Raw genomic sequence first — 19,697 nt, forward strand, 5'->3', positions numbered from 1 at the left:
CAGTTCCTGTGATGGAATGTACGGTGTCCTTATTGAATAAAGCACGCAACAAAAGCAGAGGTATCTGATGACCTGTAGGAGGTAAAATTGCATGTCTAGGCTGGTCTGGTTACGACAACTAGAGCCTTACATGTGTGAAAAACGTTCCGATATGGAATGAGAAATGGTGAGAAGTGGGAGAACAATAGACACCTGACAAAAAGGAGGCTTCGTATAAATCCCACGGCATCTTGTAGAAAACAAGAGCACCAAAGTCAGATGATACCAACCTAGCATACCTCTGTTAGCATGATGGCCAGCCAGCCTTGACACCCTGACTCTACACAAATATGCCCCATCGGAAGAGGTTCCTCCATGTTGGTCCCCTCCAGCTCACCACCTCCTCCACCACCACAACCTAGCAGGGAGAGGGGGCAGGGGGCTAGGGACAAGTCCACTGCACGGCCCCCAGGTGGCTGGCACCCTTAAACGGCAGATTAAAGGGTACAATCACATTACCCTTTTCTATAATCTTATTAGGGACAAAAGCAGCTGTCGTCTGTTTCTCTCTACAACAGAAACCACTGTGAGAGGAAAGGAGCGAAGGACGTTTCCCACCTATTACCACTGACTAAAGAGCTAATGTTCCAGAGGCTATAGTTGTTACAGAGGTGCTCAGCCAACCTTCTACATGACACCTGTGCATGTTGTACTTTTAATTGGAATAAAATCGAGAAATATGATAGTACAACAAAGACAAATAAATACTACCGGTAGAAGAATTCAACTTGAATACCAGGACAGCGAGGGCTCTAGGTTATTTCCATTTCAATCACGACTAAAAGTCAGCCCTGTCAAAGCTGAAGCCATGAACTTGTAATTCCTCTCAATCGACTCAGTCAACTGCTCATGTAATGAGCGTGCAATTGCTTTGTAACACAGCTAATCAGGCATGTCTAAGGCCGCCTCTGGACAAATGGCAAGCATGTCAGGGGCCTGTTTGAGTAATGTTCCTCCATCCCCATAAACCCAGAACCATCCCAGCAACCAGCCTTTGTTTCCCTCCTCACTAATTGAGGTTGATTAGCATGACACCTGATAGCAGGACCTTCTCCTGGAATTTCGACTTCCTTCCCCTCTACGCGAGCCAGTGGCGAACATTTGAGGCACAATTTGGTTGAGTGCCACGCTAGTGTCTCAATTTACCCATCAAACTTTGCGACATTGATCCGCGTGTGCCAGTCAATGCTGACATTCAGCATTCCTCCACATAAGCCGCTGTGAGCGTCCTTCCTCATTTGTCATGCTGTCTACTAGCATGCCCAGCGCTAGGAACTCTCCACCTTACCACCACCACCACCCACCAGACTAGGGCCAGCAGGAGACACAACAGGCACATTGATAATCTGAGCATAATGAAGCCTTATCTTGTAGACACAAGATTAGGTTCCACTGCTGCCCAATACACACAGTTCCTATAGGCAGAAGGGAGATGGGGGGAGGAGGAGGAGGGGAGACAGAGACATAATGATACACAGATAGAGAGAGGAAGAGGGGAAAGAGAAGGGACTGATAGAGACAAGGGAGGGGTGAGAAAGAGCGAAACATGTAGATAACTAGCAGTGTAATCCACACACCCATTGTAGCCAGCTTAACCTCAGGGTAGCCACAGCAGACCACTCTGTTCTTGAGGACATAGACACACAAGGGGGAGTGGCCCAACAAGGAACCCCTCTCCATGAGGAGCACACCTGATCCTGGGCCAGCCCCCTGCGACCTGTGGGGCTCTGCCTGGGTGGCCGACAGGCCCGGACAGGATGAGGGGTGTGGGGGATGGTGAGAGTCACTGACCTCTGAATTAAAACGTTTAAACCATCACCAAGTGTATACCGGGACAGATGGCTGCGAGGGGGGAAATTAGAGCGAAGGTCAGGTTTCCTTCTACAGGACGGACAGTACTTGAGGCTACAATAGTTTTTTTTTTTGCACTGGACGGTAGTTTGTAAACAAACCAGTGGCATTTTTTCTGGACATTTCTGGAGTGGTTTTGGCATTCTGTGCATTCTGTTAAGCTTAAGGAGGCTTCACGCTCCTTGTCAGTGGTTATCAAGCGAGAGATCGCTTTCCTCAAACTCGAGGCTCACATTTCCCAACCTCTCCCCGCTGGTCTTATGTGCCCGCTCGAGCCTGACCAGAGCTGTTGACGGCAGTCGAAATCAGACCAATGTCCAGATCGGGTTGAATCTCAGCTTTTCAAAGAGTGAAAATTGGTGTTCAGGAAAAGGAAGAAAAAAATAAATACTAAGCCCCCCAAAAAAAGAGAGGTGAGGAGCAAATCCATTTCCTAGTGCTGTCAAACAATCCCTTCATTCACTGCTATCTAAATGACATTTAATTTGATTCTGCTGTTGATCTTTCCGATACCCTGAGTGCTTCCAAGACATCCATTCTGCCTGTCGTGCCACACTGGTAGGGTATGAACTGGGGGAAATCTGATGAGCGGTCACGCATCTCACACACACACACACACACACACACACTCATACAGACAGACACACACACACACAAGCACGTATGCTATAACGACATCCTGAAATGAAACCTCAGGTAGCAACTTTGATTTCACAGGAGATACTCAACATGTGACATACAGTACCAGTCAAAAGTTTGGACACATTTTCCCATTCAACTTTTTCTCTTTTGACTGGTGCTGTAAGTGGCTACGTTGTGTCCTTGTCCACTCATGACAATACTGAATATTTGGCATGGTATTTTCCTCATCTACAACTGAGAGACACTGTATTTAAATCAAATAATTATATCTTTGGGGTCTAAAGAAGGAGAGGAGCTTTGTGAAGTCTTTCTGCCGAGGCCACATGAATGAGAGAACCTCAGTCACTTCCTCACTACTCCTCACTGACCCCTACTGGGAGATATAGGGACAGGCCGTATGTACACATGGCCACAGTAGGTTTACTCAGACAACAGCTTTGGCCTCCCATCCCAACCAGAAACCGATTAGGACCTGCTCCAACAATGAGCATAATTGCTCCAATCAGTTTAATTGACAAAAAAGAAAAGGGAATTTAATGGGTTAACTTTGATTAAGGAAACCAGGAAGGATGCAAGCCTTGTCAGGACCTGAGAAAACACCCCGTTAGAGGTCAAATAAATGTAAAAATAGTGACGGTGAAAGTATGACACTGCAGAAGAGGGGCGGGTAAGAATTTGAGAGGATTTGCAGCTCACTTTAAACAGACACCTCCCCTCCCTTCCTTAGCTCCTAGGGAAGATAGGCTCTCTCCTCTCACAATTACAGAACACCCTCTCGGTGAGCTCAAACGACACAACATCAAAACACAGAAGAGAGAACGGATTCCTCGAACCCAATTCACATTCACAAGTTTACATACATGGCTTAATTGCAACCATTTTAACAGTCACAGTAAGACAAAGAAAATCTTTGTGATTTATAACGCCGTGCAAAACAATTTTAAAAATGCAGATGAGCCTTCTCTGGTGGAACTTTTTTTGTTAACCCGTGTGGTTTATGGTTGTCTCCTCCGGGTCAAAATCTGGGACAGAACACAGTATTTGACATATTCACACCCCCCCCACCCCCCTCCAGTTCATGTTAATAAAAGTTGTCCAAAGTCTAGACACTGAAGCTGCCACAGGGTTACACAGGAACATTAGCCTAGCCTCACACAGGGATTAGCTCATTAATGGAATGGTTACAAGATGGAGAGGGGCTCCCAGGGGGGTGATACAAAAGGAGCTTCTCCATGGCAAACGTTTTTTTTTTTTCTTTCTTTTTTTTGTAAATCACTCTGCTTATCTGGGAGGAGGCGATCAATACAGCAACATTACTGTAAACAGATAATGTAGCGAGCGGGCTCTGGGGCTAGCCTGTGTCCGTCTAGGAGGCCATTACACCACTTGGTCCTCCAGATGAGGCGGAGCGATTAGCGGCAGAATAGTGATAAGTCGCAACCCAAGGATGCGGTCCGTCTCTCAGCTCTGCTGACCTCATCTGACTTCTGTGTTATGAACGCTGACCTCTTCCACACAATATGGTACTCCATGTTGTCATAGGAGACAGGAGGTTGGAAGTGTTAGTGTGCTTGAGGACATTGTGAACTATTTTAAGGATTGCCCGTGTACAAAAGGAGATCAAGCAAGATGGTTTCCTTTTCTTACTCATAAACTTAGCATGTCAAGTGGATCTCTTAAGTCTATTGCTCCAAAACACGCACACACAGTGTTAGAGCCTGCTAGATATTCCTACCACCCAGTAAAAGATTTCACATTTTTTTGTTCATAAAAATCCTCAAGTCAGCTTCAATTTCCTCTGGATAAGTGACCGAGACGGGGAGGGGACTGGAATCAATAAACATGTGATTCCCTTTAAAAGCATTATAAATATAAGTAGCATTTGTCCATTAGTGGAGGTTGGGAGACCAGTAAATGCTAATGAATGGGAAGGAGAGGCCATTCCAGTCCATTAGAGAGTCCATGCAGGGAGCACGGCCGTCACGCAGAGGTTATCTACCGGCGAGCCATGCAAACTCCAAAGCCACAACTCAAAAACACCACGCATTCACAATGATGAATCAGACTGATGTGCCTCATTGTGTATCAAGAGAGAACGAGCGCCAAACAGATGACGGCGACGCCACCACCATTTCCATTTCTAAAAGGGTGTTTTGTTATGCGTCATAGGCATCGAGAGTATTTATTGAGATGAGGCCCGAGCGAATAGGGAATTAACAGGAGCGAGGGAAATGAACTCGCTCACTTCACAAAAAAACGCGTTTTAAATATGGTTGGTGGGATCAGAGGCAGAGGCCACACAGAAAACTCAGTCTCAGGTACAGGGACATTCCCCTTTCTATGAAAGGTTTAGGGGAGGAGAGAGGCTAGACTACTGTATGGGGGGGATGTATGTAACTGTAGAAAGCAGTACTCACTTGAGGGGAATGCGTGGCACAGTGGTAGGGGTGGTGACAGCCGTGGCTACCTGCAAGATCTGCTCCACAACAGACAGTCCTCCTCCAACCTGGAACGCCACTTGATCTGCATTGTTCTGGATGGGGGGGGGAGAGAGAGAGCAATGAGATTCAGCTGAATGTAGAGTGTGTTATAAATGAAATGAATTAGAGAGAGAGAGACACAGAGAGAGAGAGAGAGAGAGAGGTAGACAGAGAGACAGACAGAGAGAGAGAGAAAGAGAGGGACAGAGAGAAAAAAAAAGTCATCGGCAAAGCACGGTCAGGGGACAGGGAGCCAACCGCACCGAGGGAATCACATGGCTCTCACCACGGAGGGAGACACGTCTCTGTTTCCCTCACCTCCCTCTTCTAAAACGGGGGAGTTGGAGTGAAGCCTGAAACAAAGCGATCCCCAAAGCATTCCTGTTAAATCTCAAAAGTGCACAACCCCCCCCCCCCCCCCCATTGCAGGTCGGTCTGAGAGGAGGACAGCCCCTCGACAGAGCTCCACTCAGCATCAGGGTGGTCTGTCCTGACTAACACAGGCTGGGGGAAAGCCAACGTGGACCAGCAGAGAACAGTGGAATCAAAACATAAATACAAATACAGCTTAGGACATCAATCAAGATATGGTATCAGATACCATATTTTGGTGGGCGGGAGAGGGGGAGGCTACTTTGGTAGTGAGTGAGTGGGAGCAGTGAGAGCTGAATGAAAACAAGAAAATAACAACTGCATCTAACATCACCAGCACAACATGGATAAACCATTCGAGGTGTTTGAATTGAGTTCTTTTAAATGAACCAGGAAGACACATAACTCAGGAAAGCACTTCCTTTCAAAGAAGAGTGCCATGCCCTGCACTGAGAAGAGGAGGGAAGAGCCAGAGGTTTTTGGCAGAGGGTCAACTGCTGCTGCTGCTCCTATAAATCACCAGCTCCACAGCCGAGAGCGAGCGGCTGCTATCGGGCGTGTTTGTGCCTGGGTCGACAGAGAGCCATGAGAGGGAGGAGAAAGGGTGCCGATGGAGCCCGTTTCTCACACCGAGCGGGGGGATTGTACAAGGTGCGCTGGAGGTCACTCCTCTAACCCTAATGAGGTCAGGGAGACACTCCTCACCGGCATGACAGCACTCAAATCCAGACCCTTCACCGGGGTTTTTGTTCCTTAGATCAGCAGACCTGCCAACAAGCCCGGACATATTAAGGAAGTGCTTTGCAAAATTATAGATAGCGCTTGTGTCTTTCAACTCGCATTGTCTGCCAAGGCACAAGTTCTCGAGAACCGATGACAACACAAACTGAACTGTGGTCGGCTTGAGGGATTTGGGACAAAATGAGCGATAAGCTCTCATGAGACTGACTGTGTGGTGAGCTAACCAGCCAATGTGCTGTTTGTGTGAGACACCACCTTCCCTCTTATGAAGGTTACCAGTATCCTCCATTTTCCTAATTAGTATGGCCTAGCAGGGCTGAATCTTGTCTGGGCCCAGGGAAATAGAGGCAGCTCTTTCATAGAGGCTTATCAACAGTCTTTAAAGAGGGTTAACAAGGGCCTGCCTGGTCTTGGTTGTCTTCAACTACGAACACACACCAGGAAGACTGCTGGGCCAAGTCTCCAGACAGCTATGTTGTTGACAGCCGTGTTAGTGGGATATTATGCGTGAAAAGGATTTGATTAACCGCAAGCTATTTTTGCCATTATTTGCGGGTGGTCTAGGCAACCTCAGCATGAACCAGTAACCAATTCTCAAGTTGCCTTCTTAGGCCAAAATATCTCTCTTTCAAATCCACGATCAAATGTAGAGATGATGGGTCTTTTCATCAAAAGCCATGAGACATTTACCAGGAATCATGATAGTTTGTAATTAAGAGTGACATTGCTAGTGACAATCCAAACACAGAAACAGGTTGAAACCAAGCAAAAACAACATGACAAATTCCCCATTCCATGTACGGAGGAACCAGTTGGGGATTTGTCTGGTCACACCCCAACAAACACTCCAAGCACAGTAATAGGATGAAGGGCTCATTTTCCTAGAAAGAAAAAGATAGAAAAACAACCTTGACACTAAGAAGGGAGAGTGAGAGGGCTGGAGAGGAAGCACAGCTACACTTGGATTATATAGCTGGCGAAATCGAAACCAATTATTCTCCTAGGGTGACCATTATTACCCCTGGCTGGTCAGAGGGCCAGGCTGCTGCTAATTCCTGTGGCCAGGGTGGCGGGCAAGGAGACAACACCACTCACCACCCACAGGCCTTTCTGATCAGCTCACATTCAAATAGGGAGGCGGAGGAAGGAAAGCCCCTCCCACCTCTGCAACAGATGGAGAAATACTGGCTAGGAGGTGATTAGAGGTGGGACAGGACAGCCATGCCTCCTTCTCACAAGCTAGGCCTATGTACTACTACAGGAGAACTGGAGGAAACATTCAGAGAGGTCCAGAGTTTGCATGTTTACAGGACGGCTGTAAACGGGTGTTTTGTTTCTGGCGAATGTTTCCAAAGAAACTGTGGGAAAGGGAAACAATATCTGTTGAAGGTGTTCTAGAACTAGGCACTGTTCAGTAGTGATACAGAAGCAAATGGACAAGAGAAACCACATCCAGTTTTGTGAGAAGGCTTACAGTACTGACACATAGGGAATGATGCCACTATTTTCACTCCACTGAAGATCACCTTTTACGAAGGTTCCAGAAACTTTCTCATCCAAAGGAGCATGGGTCTTATACACAGTATGAAACATGAGAATGTGAAGTGAATCATATTTCTTCGTCAAACAAAAAAAAAGAAGAGGTATAATTTACAGACGATGTCTCAACCCATTCATTAACTTAAACTGTGTAATTTATTAAAATAGCTAGATGAAAGATGCAAGAAGGAAATAGAAATAGTGGTTCCTGAAAAGTAGAAAATGTTGGATGATAAAATGTTAAAATTGTATCTTGTCCCCACACCCTCAGGTAAAAACCCTTGGCTGGCCATGGCAGGGGAGTGGGCTTGGTCAGCTCCTGACAGCTGACAACTTAAATAAGCTCTCCACTCCCAAGCTCTCACAACAGTACACTTTTTTCAGACAGTCCCTCAAGTGTCACAAACGCTGTTCATTTCCAGCTAGCCTTTATTTGAAAGCGGCAGGCAAATATTTTGCTCGGTATGTAAATACTCGCGCTCGATGATAAAAGGTAAGAGTTTAAAAAAGAAATTCCTGAAAGAACTGGGGGGGGGGAAGTGGGGAAAAAGCAGTACTCCTCCCCCCCAAAAAAGAAAAATTGGGTTTGACACAATCTAAACCATTAGAGGCCGCAGTGAGGGCTGTGTGCTGGGGTGGGAGACAGGGAGAGAGGACGGGAGGGGCTAGGCAGCAGGGGAGGGGGGAGTGTCGGGTGTTGTCCAAGGAATTAGCAGAGAAAGTGGAGACTGAATCAGATATCGCGGAGAAAAACAAATCTCTAGGTGAGTCAATGACACGAGAGATGCTTGTTAGGTCAAATAATCTAAACGGACCCGACTTCGAGTGACTCAGACACCCCCACTGACTGGGACTCTATTTATTTGACTTTGTCCTGGGATTAGAGGAGGAAGTGATCCCCAGGCTGGTCCACAGGCTGACACACAACACTGGCCCAGGCTGCAATGGGCTTGGGCCTGGCCTGGGCAAGGCTTTAAGGAAAAGTAAAACAGCCTCAAAGTTGTAAAGCACACAAGCCTCCTGGAGTGTGTCACTGTGTTAGCGGAGCTGAATGGAGCCGAGCTCCTGTCGTGGTGACCCCTGACCTCCCCCTGGGAGCGTATGGAACAGAGGGAAGAGCCTGTCTAGGTTAGCGACAGCTTGAGCTACACTTCCCTCCCCCCCCCGGCTCCTCCTCTCCCACTACACAACGCTGTTTTAGCACCATTCTCTGACCATCTCTCTGTCCCACTCTGGGGAAATTCACTAATAGACACCAACCCCCATGCCCCCTTCCTTCAAGACCAGACACTATCATCACCCTATCCTCACACCCACACACACTGGACCGTGAGATGTCTAGAGCAATATTGAAAAGGGCACCCTCTTCGAAAACTCTGACAGGTGCTCTGAACCATTGGCCAACCAAACTGGGCTTTGTTGTCAATCCTCAATACAACCTGATAAAATGTCACAAAGCTTCTAATTCAGGTCGGGTTTATGAAGGCCTATTTATTCAATTGAGTCCAAACACTGTTGGGAATGTCTGTCAATGAAAGATTAGTATACACAATGGTATTATTACCGTCGAACGACAGAGTGAAACTTTGTGATTTTGTGAAGAGACTTCTTTTTCAACGCATACAGTACCAGTCAAAAGTGTGGACACATTGAATGGGAAAATGTGTCCAAACTTTTGACTGGTACTGTACGTGATGTGAACAACGTGATACTTTGCCAACCTGTGTTTTGCTTGTGTGTGTGTGTGCATGTGTATCTGCGTATGTGTGTTTGTGTGTGTGTGTGTGTGGGTGTGAACAGTACCAGTCAAACTGTATCAAAACAGGTACAGTCAAACAGGTACTGTATGTCCTCGGAAATTAAATCAGTTGACGTATAAACTTGCACCGTCTCTATGCTTGAGGAGGCCAGACAGACAGATAAAAATACTTGCCCGTCTAGAGATGGGTAGCTGCTCCATTAGGAACATGTGGCCAATGAAAACAGCATCAATCTGGCCTGCATTACCCATAACCCAGGACGAGGGGGAGGGGGGGGTAAGAGGATACCCCTCTACGCTGGGACAGTGAGACTGAGAGCTGGGGCCAAACAGGCCGCTTCAGTTGTGGCTGCAGCCAGAGGGCTAGCACCTCCCTCCCAACCCACCCCACCCTCGCAGCAGAGCACACAAGCAGGCCGGCAAACACACCCAACGAGTTCACTAGCCCTAGTCAGGCCGTGCGAGTGGAAGAGAGGCCGTCTGCGAGAAGTAGCCCTCACAAGGGGTCGAGTCAGTGTGACTGTCAAGAAGACAGACCTTTGGTTTGGTGTACCTGTTTCTCCAGGATGCGGGAGATCTCCCCCAGGGTTCTGTCCAGGCTGGACACTTTGTTGTTGGCCCACTGACCACTGTCCTGCCCCTGGAGCTGCTTGCCCAAGTCCTTCACCAGTCGCTGGAGTCTGGAAACACAGGCACTTCCAGTATGAGTGTGAGGACAGACTGGCTGCCTTATCTAGCCAGTGATCATCGCAAATGTAAGCAAAGTGTGTATGTGTGCGGGGGGAGGGGGGGGGGGGGGGTGCAATTCCTGCATGTCCTTCCCTTTCTCTCTTTTACATTTTCCTGTCACTCAACCCAACACAGCAGAAATGCCCTGATGTGAAACAAACCTTTTAAAGCAGGCAGGTGTGGGAGGAGACTTACTTGGCCTTGTATGGAGAGTCAGGGACCTGGGTCTTTGCCTCCATTGATGTTTCATACTCCTTTGCCCTGCACAGGGAAAGGAAGAAAAACACTTAAATAACAGGAAGAGAGTGTTCCAGCTTTCAGTGAGAAGGCATTGGGAGGATGAAAAGCCTGAAAGAGGGGGGGGGGAAGCCAAGTTAAGTTTGAGTGTTTATTTGCCTTGTCAACCGTTCCCCCTCATAACTTGCCTTAAAATAATCACGCACTAATTCTGCAGGGACTTCTTGCTGCCATGTTCTCATTTGGCTCAACAAACTCCTCCTCCTCTCTTCCAGCCACTCATGTTACAATGGCATATCAAATTATTCATTTCATTGCCAAATAAACATTTAGTGGAATGTCACGCTGCAAGTGTTTTGAATATCTGACCTTTCAGGAGGTCATGGTCAAAGGGAGTATTTCCTCGTTGGCATCTGACTACACCAGTCACTCAGGACGCTGATAAAGAACTACAGAGACCAGGTTTACTAGCGGCCCAGACAGATCTGTCACTCCCAGACCAGATAGGAACTACAGATCCCAGACAGATAATGTGGCTTTACGGTTAGGCGCTGGCTGATAAACTCTAAACACTTTCCGGAAGGAGACAGGTGGACCTACCCTGAACACCAGACCCTTAACCAAGCAAGGTTTAGCTCTATTAATCTGCATATTTATGAAAAGTCTTTTGGAAAAGTGCCCTTTGATAAAACATGAATATAAATCTATCCCAGAAAGTGGTAACTTTGTGTGTTTCAACTTCCCCAGGGCATACACACCATTTGTCATCGACATTTATAGATTCCAGTAGATTAATATAGTTTACTGTCTTATCCTAAAGTGCACTATACATCAGCATAAGTGGCACGCATATGGGACTGAATATGCATCAAGGAGAGTTCATTTGTAGAAATAATACTTCAACAACAGAAAACATCTCCCAAAGCATATCAAAACAAAACAGAACTGACCATAACGATGAGATGCAGAAATACTTGTTCAATGTGATATTCTCTAGACAGATAGAGGGTTGTCTGAGAGACACTGCTCCACCCAGGACCAGGAGATGTGAACTGAAGGTCAGACTGTTTAAATTCCGTATAAGCAACCTCCTCCACTTCCACTGTGGGGTCGGGGCTCCTATTGTTTCATCCCATTATTTAACTCGTCCCTCGGACTGGCCTGCATAGGAAGGGCAGACTGGAATCCACATGAAACTGAACTATACCTGACCTGTTTGTCATTCCCGATATTACAATATTAATCTCTGACAGGTTTACACCCTCCCAGGTTAAACAGAGCCACTGCTGAGCCATTCATCATCTTTAGCGACATGCCTCACTAAATAGTACAGGCACTGTGAATATTAGTGACCAGCGCTAAGGAGAAAGATCTCAATTTATAACGCTGAACTAATAATCCATTCAAAACTAGCTGTCCCTTAATTGATCTGTACTGGCCCTTTTTGTTGTTGCATGGCAGCTAAAAACTCAGTGATTAGGAGCTGCACTGATAAAAAAGGAACTTGCTGCCTACATGGATTGAGGCGAAGATACTGAATGTGACATGATATAGAGCGTGTGCGTGCTGGTAACCCCCCTCCAGCTCCTCCACTTACCCAGATGAGGGAAGAGGCGGGGTGACATGAGTAGGGTAGGGTATATGACTGGTATGTACTGGACCGAATCAGAACGCAGATCTCGGTGCCACTTAAAAGCCTGAGCTGTCAGAGCAATATTTGCCCTCTGGTGCTCCGAAACAGACATATGAAGCATCATTACCGCACATGATCACTAGATCACTTGCATTCATGTGGTGTCAGAATAATCAGAATAGTAAATCATTTCCTGACTGAGAAAATTTGCATTAACGCAAGTCGAAACAACAACACGGAAAGTCAAAGAACATGGCAGACCAAATCGTTTTTTGTAAAAAAATAAATAAAAAAAAATGTAAAAAATCGATTTGGCACCAGTATCGTAAAAACCCAAACGATACCCAACCCCAGAAATGAGTAAAGGCGTCCATACAGGGGTGCCTTTGTGTGTGCACACCTCTCTCCCTCTCAGTGCCACTCACACAGCCCCACTCTGTTCTCTGCCAAGGGAAACACATGCAGACAGCTACAGCCCCGACCACTCCTATAGGCGTATCACTGTTTCAAAAGTCCGCGAAGCATCCCCCATCACATACTGACATGCTACCAACACGCAGTTTTGCCACCAGATTTAATTACGAATAATAACCTTCTATTAAGCCAGCCGACCCACAAAATATGTGGATATACCTGTGCTCACACAGAGGACAAGCCAGGCATGGAGTTTTGGGTGAAAAATGTACAGACACTACAGCATGCTCCAATAAAATGGCTCATTTCCACCCGGCAGTGGAGCAGCTCACCTCAGCGCTGCCTGGGGCTTTGTGATATTTATGACCTCAGAGAGCCTTGTTCCTCTAAGTGCTGGCCTGCTAGTCTCCACAGGGCTGGGCCCTGAGTGACAGTGAACAGAGGCAGATCATGCTGTCACTTTCTCGGCTCCAAGTCCCTCCACTGGCCAACGACAACTGGTCATGAAGAACTGGGGAATAACGGCCAGGGCGCTTTATATAGAATGCGTCCTCAAAGTATCCCTCATCCTCCCTTTCAGCAAATTCAGTATAAAGACAGTTTTTAAATACACTTTTCTCCACGTTTATTTATCCACGTTGGTAAAATTGAAGGACAAAAATCGTATTTACAATGACTGCTGACTCAGGCCAGAAGGCTGGGAAACAGACCAAACCATCGGTTAGGTGTCCATGAGGTTAGAGTTCCCTTCTGACAAATGGGACAGGACATTAGCAGTCCAGGACCTTGGAGGGTTTTAGAGCCAGCTACATGGTACCATACCTGTACTTCCCCCCCCCCCTCCACCACCTCCCCCCCCCTACCCTGTCCCAATGACAAATCCCTCAAACAACAAGTTGGCTCCTCTAAGCGGTTGAGTAGCTCCCTCCTTCCCAGCTGTGACAGGTTACTTGGTTGATTGAGCCAAGACCTGAGATCTGACACACGCTGCCTCCTATTTGTTGATTACTATTGATTTTCTTTGATACTTCATTTAAAAATCAATAACCGGGAGAAGAAAAATAGGCATGGTTTACACATACCTTAAACATACTATTGTACACTGGAGGGGGCTCCAGTTTTGGCAGCAACATGGCAGCAATTAGGGGGAAAGCTCTTAACAGGTGAAAGCCAGGGGCCTCAGATCGATTCTCAGTTTTCCTCCCCAATCACAGAAAGTGGCCATAAATTAAGGTCATCAGTGTTATTCTGTGGACAGCTGGGATGCACATAACGCCTGCTCGCCATCTCCTTGTCACTCATAAAGCCCTACAGTCTAACGCTCTCCTGTCACCCTTTCACAGGCACCGAGAACAAGAGATGGGCAAAAAGAGAAGAGGAGACAGAGAGAAAAAGAGACATGGATGAATGTTTTACCTAGAGTTCATGCGTGCTCTGAGCTTCTTTGCCTTCTTGCGTGCTTTCTGCCTCTCCTCTCCATCCTTGGCACTCTCCGAGGACACAGAGCTGTCCGTCACGATGTCCACTATGTACTTCTTCAAGGAGAGATGCTCCTGAAACACATAACACAGACTGTATGTTAACATCCCCTTATGTCATTGAAATGCAGACAGTGGTGTTGAATAGAGGTTCGGCCAGAGTAGGACAGGGGAGGAAAATAACGCGTGTATTTCCTAACCTCACCTGCTGACTAAAGTCCAAGGATGTTTATGTACATTTTACCTTGTAAAAGGACCAGTTGCATTTGTGAACCTACTTATCCCAAAACCAGCTCTTCGTCCTGTGTAACCAGGTTGGGCATCTTCTCAACACTCAGCAATTTGACAGGCAACACCTGCTCTCCAAAACCAACCTGTTACATACATTTACACGATCCCAGACAAGAATCCAACCAAATCTAATTGGACTGAGGTGTGTAACGGCATCCCTATTGTGATTGCAGGTGTGCCTGCCAAGGCGGATGTATGATACAGGCCCATTCTTCTCAGGGAGCAGTGAGCCTTGTAATTATCAGGACATCTCCCCCACGTGCCGCTCATTTGAAGTGCTGGCGGGGGCCACGGTGCTGCTTTCCATCTAGAGAGCCTGTGGTTCTGTCAGATGAGGCGGATAGCAGAAGATCCACCAGGAGAAGGAGAGATGGAGCCTGATTGAAAACACAACATGATGTATGTGCCAGAAAGCAATTACCCAATTACCCTGTCACCCAGCGGCCCTGAGGACGGGACGATAAAGAGCTTCCATTCAGCTGCCGAGGTTGTGTGTGGGAGGCCGATCGCTTTGGGCACGGGAGTTGGCAATACACCTGCTGCTTCAATAGGGGTTTTTCAGGTAGCGCTTTTGAAAGACAGATGTCACCTGAGAAGACTGGAAACCCCAGCCCTCTACTCACGCACTGCAGGCAACCGCTGGGTCATTCCTGACTCATAACATGTCACATGTGACTCTGAAATGGTTTCGATTTTTTACTATATTAATATGGGTTGTTTATTTATGACATGTTCGAGCTTCACCTCAACCAACGTATCTTTTGCCTGACCTAAGGTTCACTTTGCAGTTCATTTCTTCTTGTGATACCTGTAAAATTGTCCTTTCTGATGGCACACTGTATTGGAGAACCTGTTCTTACAGCGTCTAGCAAGAGACGACATCCAAACGTGTTGGATGCTGCACATCTGACTTGTTGTTTTTGCTGCACTGCACTATCCAGTACTGTAATTGAGATGCTTTTGGAAAACTGTAGGAATATCTCTTTCAACAATGTTATTGTTGCACTGTGTCTTATTAAGTGAGATATTATTGTTGCCTTCTAATATTCTTTGTTGTTCACCATGCCTGATCGCTGAGATGTGTTTGATTTGCGATGTGGCTGGTAAAAGACTGTTCCTTGATTCTGACCAGCGACATACTGTACAATTACACATGTCAGGTCCTTGATCTTCTGCTGTACTTTCTCTATGCATTATTCATACGTCACATTGGATAAAAGTGTCTGCTAAATGAATAAGCGATCAATCTAAATGAGGGTTTAGGAGTGATTCAAGGGCAGTTCTTGCAACCATAGAATTGCATAAGACTATTGCAGGAAAAGCTGACTGAATCAACGCTTAACCGTTACACATTTTAAAAGCAGCGAGAGGCACGCTCTTCAAGTTCTGTTTAACCAGGAAGTTGAACACAACACCTTATGTCAATTTCAATTCAACCAATCTTGTATGCCTGTCACCTGTCAATAATGGGTAACTGTAATTAAAAAGTCAGTCCAACATGTGTTGTGTGTAGCGTTTCATGAATGTGTGTGTGTGCCTTTGCGCTCTCCCAGGGATGGGCCATGACCGTAGGGCCTACTGCTTGGGGGGGCAGCTGTTCAGTAATCTCTCTGAGAGGCTATTCAGTTCTGCGTCTGTTTCCTTAATGTAATTATTTTAGTAACACCTCAAAGATCTTAACCATCTCACTCATAGAATGCTGTGCCACTCTTTCTCACAAACACACACACGGAAAATATTGTGACATTTGTACACAGTTGTTTTATGGCTGTAATTATACAACAATGGAACCTACAAAAAGGGGCAGGATTCTCACTTTTAGCATGTATGTTCTTGTAGGCTCGAGGCTACAACCTGTACATTATCTGACTAACCAAAACAACTGCAACAGTGGCTAGCTTACTTGTTGCAATGATACGGACTGCGTATTCAACGTGAGAGGGTTCCAGGTGGACAAGGCTGAATGACAGACAGGTGTTTGACTGCAGCAGGAGCACAATGGTGCTTAGAGAGGCTGGCCTGAAGGCAGGGGCCCGCAAACAATACCACAGCCTGACTCAGGTGGGCAGGAGTAACCAGAGAGCTCTACATATATCACACAGACAGCCCACTCTAGTAATATGTTCCCCAGACACCGCTTTTGTCCAGTACAATGGCTTGTGAGGTTGGCTTTCCATTTGGTGTGAAACAGACAGCTGTATGTCATGTAAGCTTGAATGTGATGGTACACTGTATTGAGTTACCTTCTGAACAATCATTTGCATGACAGTTTTTCCCATGAAAACCTGATATTGCAACACTCGTCTTGTTCTGCCCTCCCAAAAGGTATGGAACATCGCCTAACTTTTTCCAATCTTTGAAACAAAATCTCCATCGACAAATAGCAGCTTCACGTACATCAAAACAATCTCCGTATAGCTTAGAGAGCTTTGTTGAAAGAGCTTTGCAAGAACAAGTCGTCATGTTTCAACAACAGGGGTCTCATCAACCGGACATCCTTCACTACCTCCAGGGGACATGCCCTCTTCAGGAGACCACATCGAGAGAGCCTAGTCTAGGCTAGCGATCCCTCTAGTGGCCTGTTCAGCACTCACACAGGCCCAGGGAGAGAACAGGGGGACGAGCCCATCCTACCCAGATAGGTCACCGCAGTTTTTGTGGTGGTGTGTCAAAGGTCAACAATAAATACATCCCCACATCAGAATGGAGAGGCCATGGACAGCGTGTACATCATATTAAACAGGGACAGATGACAACTAATAAGGATGAGTGAAGAGAGTGATTGCAATCCCAGGCCTTCCTCTCACTCATCGATCTAGTCCTGTTGATAATCACCGTATTTTCAATTTAATTCACAAGTCCCTCAAAATGGGATAAAATGACTAAATATGAAGGAATATGGCATCTGCTGCGTGCCTCCACGGAAAAACTATAGAGTGACCTCTGTACAGTTCAGCCAACCACCTTCATTTTAATTAAAAATCTTTCATTCCAGCAAGAATTATGGAACCCCTGTCTGGATAGGAGTTGGCAGTTGGAGGAATGAAATACAGCACACCACAATGAGCTGAGACATAAATAAAGAAAAGCTAGCTTTGTCTGATCTAAACAATAATGTCAGGACATTTCTATAAGATTTCTAGATGATCATTTTCATCCTTTAAGGGGACATGTTAAGCATAACAGTATCATTATCCTATACTGGAGGTGATTTCTGTAGATAACCTGTTTGTCTGCTCCTATTTTCACCATAGGAAGCCATGATTGTGCTTAAAACAGTGGACTGTGCTGCTCCGCTCTGCTAACTAAAAAAACGTATGTATTTATATATCAATTTTAAAAAACTTCCAAAAACACAAATTACAAACATATAATAAAAAATAAAGTTTAAAGACCAAGTGTAGTCTGATACGCTGCGACCACTTTGAGGCAAGAGTTTCAAGAGTTTGAAGAGGTACAGTACTGGCTTAGCCATGCTAATAGAGGTACATTATTTGTTTATCATACAGTGTCGAACAGTACAAATTACCAGGAAATGATTTAGAGCCAAGGGGTGGTATCAATTATTTCCATCTGAAAAATAGGGGTTTGAAGGAAAGGGGGGGGGGCAAAGGTGCTGCATATAGCACCAACAGTAGTCAGGCTCACAAAGAGCCTGCTGAAAAGGCAAGCTCATATTGCAGGCTCCCTGAGAGGCTACCTGGAGCTTTAACAAGCAGCCATATCACAAAGACAGCACTCCAGGACTGAACGACCTGGACACAAGGGGCCCTCAACTCAGCCTCTAAACTGAAGCCGTTTGTATTTCAAGTCTCATTTATAATACTACACAACCAGCAGGAAGCACTCACACTATAAGACGGCTGCATAAACAACACCAGTAATAGGCTTTGATATAGCAGACTAGAAAACATAATATTAATGAAACAAATGTAAACCAGTGGATTGCTGATTTACATTTTGATTGATTCAGGGTTTGAAATGAACTTTTTATACTTGGTGGCAATGGTGCTCCCAACTTTAAAAAATTAGGAGCACCAGCCAACATTTGGGAGCACCCACCAAATATTAAGGAGCACCACGACTACAAGCGCTAGTTAGCTCCTTGTCACGTGACAACAGAGCACAGTGATTAGGAGTGACTGATGGCGAATATTAAACAGACTAAATTTGAAGTTGAGAACGTAAAGATTACGTTTAATTGGTTATGTAACCTTGGATAGAACAGTGGACCAGTCACTGTATGCACATACTTTGTAGTAGGCTAATCAGCAAGCATTTAGGAAAAAAGATTGCACCATAACGATTATTTGCACTCGCACAAATGCTCCCAAATATATTTTTCAGTCGCACAGACACAATTTGAGAGCATATGCAACCAAAATGGTCGCAATTTCTAGCTCTGTTGATTGATGTGAGTGACTGACAGGCCTTCATGTCGGTGGGGAGAGCTAGTGGGTGGAGGCAAAGGGAGAGGTTGGGTGTGTGTGCGTTTGGGGATACCCACCACTTCCTCATCGGAGAGTTCTCGTCCCTGGATGCTGCTGCCGTCCCTCACGGCCTGCTGGTGTCTCTTGCCCCTGGTGTGGCTGAACAGGTGCACCTCTGTGGTGATCTGGTAACACAACACAGGGGTCAGGGGTGACCCAAGGGGATATACTGGAGATAGGGGGTGGTGGTGGAGGGGCCCATGGGAGCCCATTAGGACAATTAGTACAAAGAGGGGCCCCCGGTGGCCTTGGCGAGCAACTTATGATGGAAAACGAGTGGAGCTGCAGTACAGTTTAAAGCTTTTAGTTGACTAGGGATCATTTCATGGATGCCATGTCATTCCCTTTTCCTTTCTGACAGCACAACAGAAACACAGCTTTAACCGCTGCACAGCATGGAGGGACTGGCTGACTTCACTCAGGACAATAGGCCTTTGTCTCAGCGAATACATTTTACAGTGGAACGGTACTGTAAACACACAGCTCTGAGGGGAATGGGCTGGACTGCAAGGTAGTAGGCAGAAGTTCTGCTAAATGTTAAAACGCTTTAATATTGAATATTTTCTCTCTGACCGACAGACAAAAGCATTGGTTATATTGATAATTACACCGCTGTACATCCTTGGGATAGGCTGCTAATATACACAGAAAAATGAAAAACGAGTTCTCAAAAAAAAAAAAAAATACAAAACCCGCGAGGATGAACAACTTGCGCAAAACAGAAACAGTATGGAGAAGGCGGCGTTGTTGTTCCCTCACAGCTGGAACTGAGCCCGTGCAGGATGGCCTGTGTTTAATGTCATTAAGCAGAGTGCTTGCTGCTGACCCACAGACGATCTCTGGTATCAAATACTGGCCAAGGTCATCTGACATCTTAACAAGATTCTGTCTCTCCTGTTCCCCCCTCACCAATCTTGTTCCACCACCACACCCTCTTTATGCGAAGCTAGTTTAGAGATTCAAGGCGTCTCGACCTTGTTGGTGGGACAGGTGGCCCGTCAC

The 19,697-nt window shown here is 46.1% G+C and overlaps 1 protein-coding gene across 3 annotated transcripts in view; it reads right to left on the reverse strand.

The window, feature by feature from the left end:
• Positions 1–19,697, reverse strand: part of scaper (S-phase cyclin A-associated protein in the ER) — a 53,798-nt gene that overhangs the window by 18,477 nt on the left and 15,624 nt on the right. For all 3 annotated transcript variants that reach the window (XM_084673163.1, XM_084673162.1, XM_084673164.1), the window contains 5 exons: positions 18,713–18,820; positions 13,853–13,989; positions 10,348–10,413; positions 9,977–10,103; positions 4,950–5,065 (listed from right to left, as the gene is read on the reverse strand). In XM_084673163.1, the coding sequence (XP_084529289.1) occupies positions 4,950–5,065; positions 9,977–10,103; positions 10,348–10,413; positions 13,853–13,989; positions 18,713–18,820 (554 nt within the window). The remainder of the gene's footprint in view (positions 1–4,949; positions 5,066–9,976; positions 10,104–10,347; positions 10,414–13,852; positions 13,990–18,712; positions 18,821–19,697) is intronic.

The sequence above is a fragment of the Hypomesus nipponensis genome, chromosome 14, assembly GCF_054491055.1.
Source record: "Hypomesus nipponensis isolate SF chromosome 14, ASM5449105v1, whole genome shotgun sequence".
In the NCBI taxonomy this organism is placed as follows: domain Eukaryota; kingdom Metazoa; phylum Chordata; class Actinopteri; order Osmeriformes; family Osmeridae; genus Hypomesus; species Hypomesus nipponensis.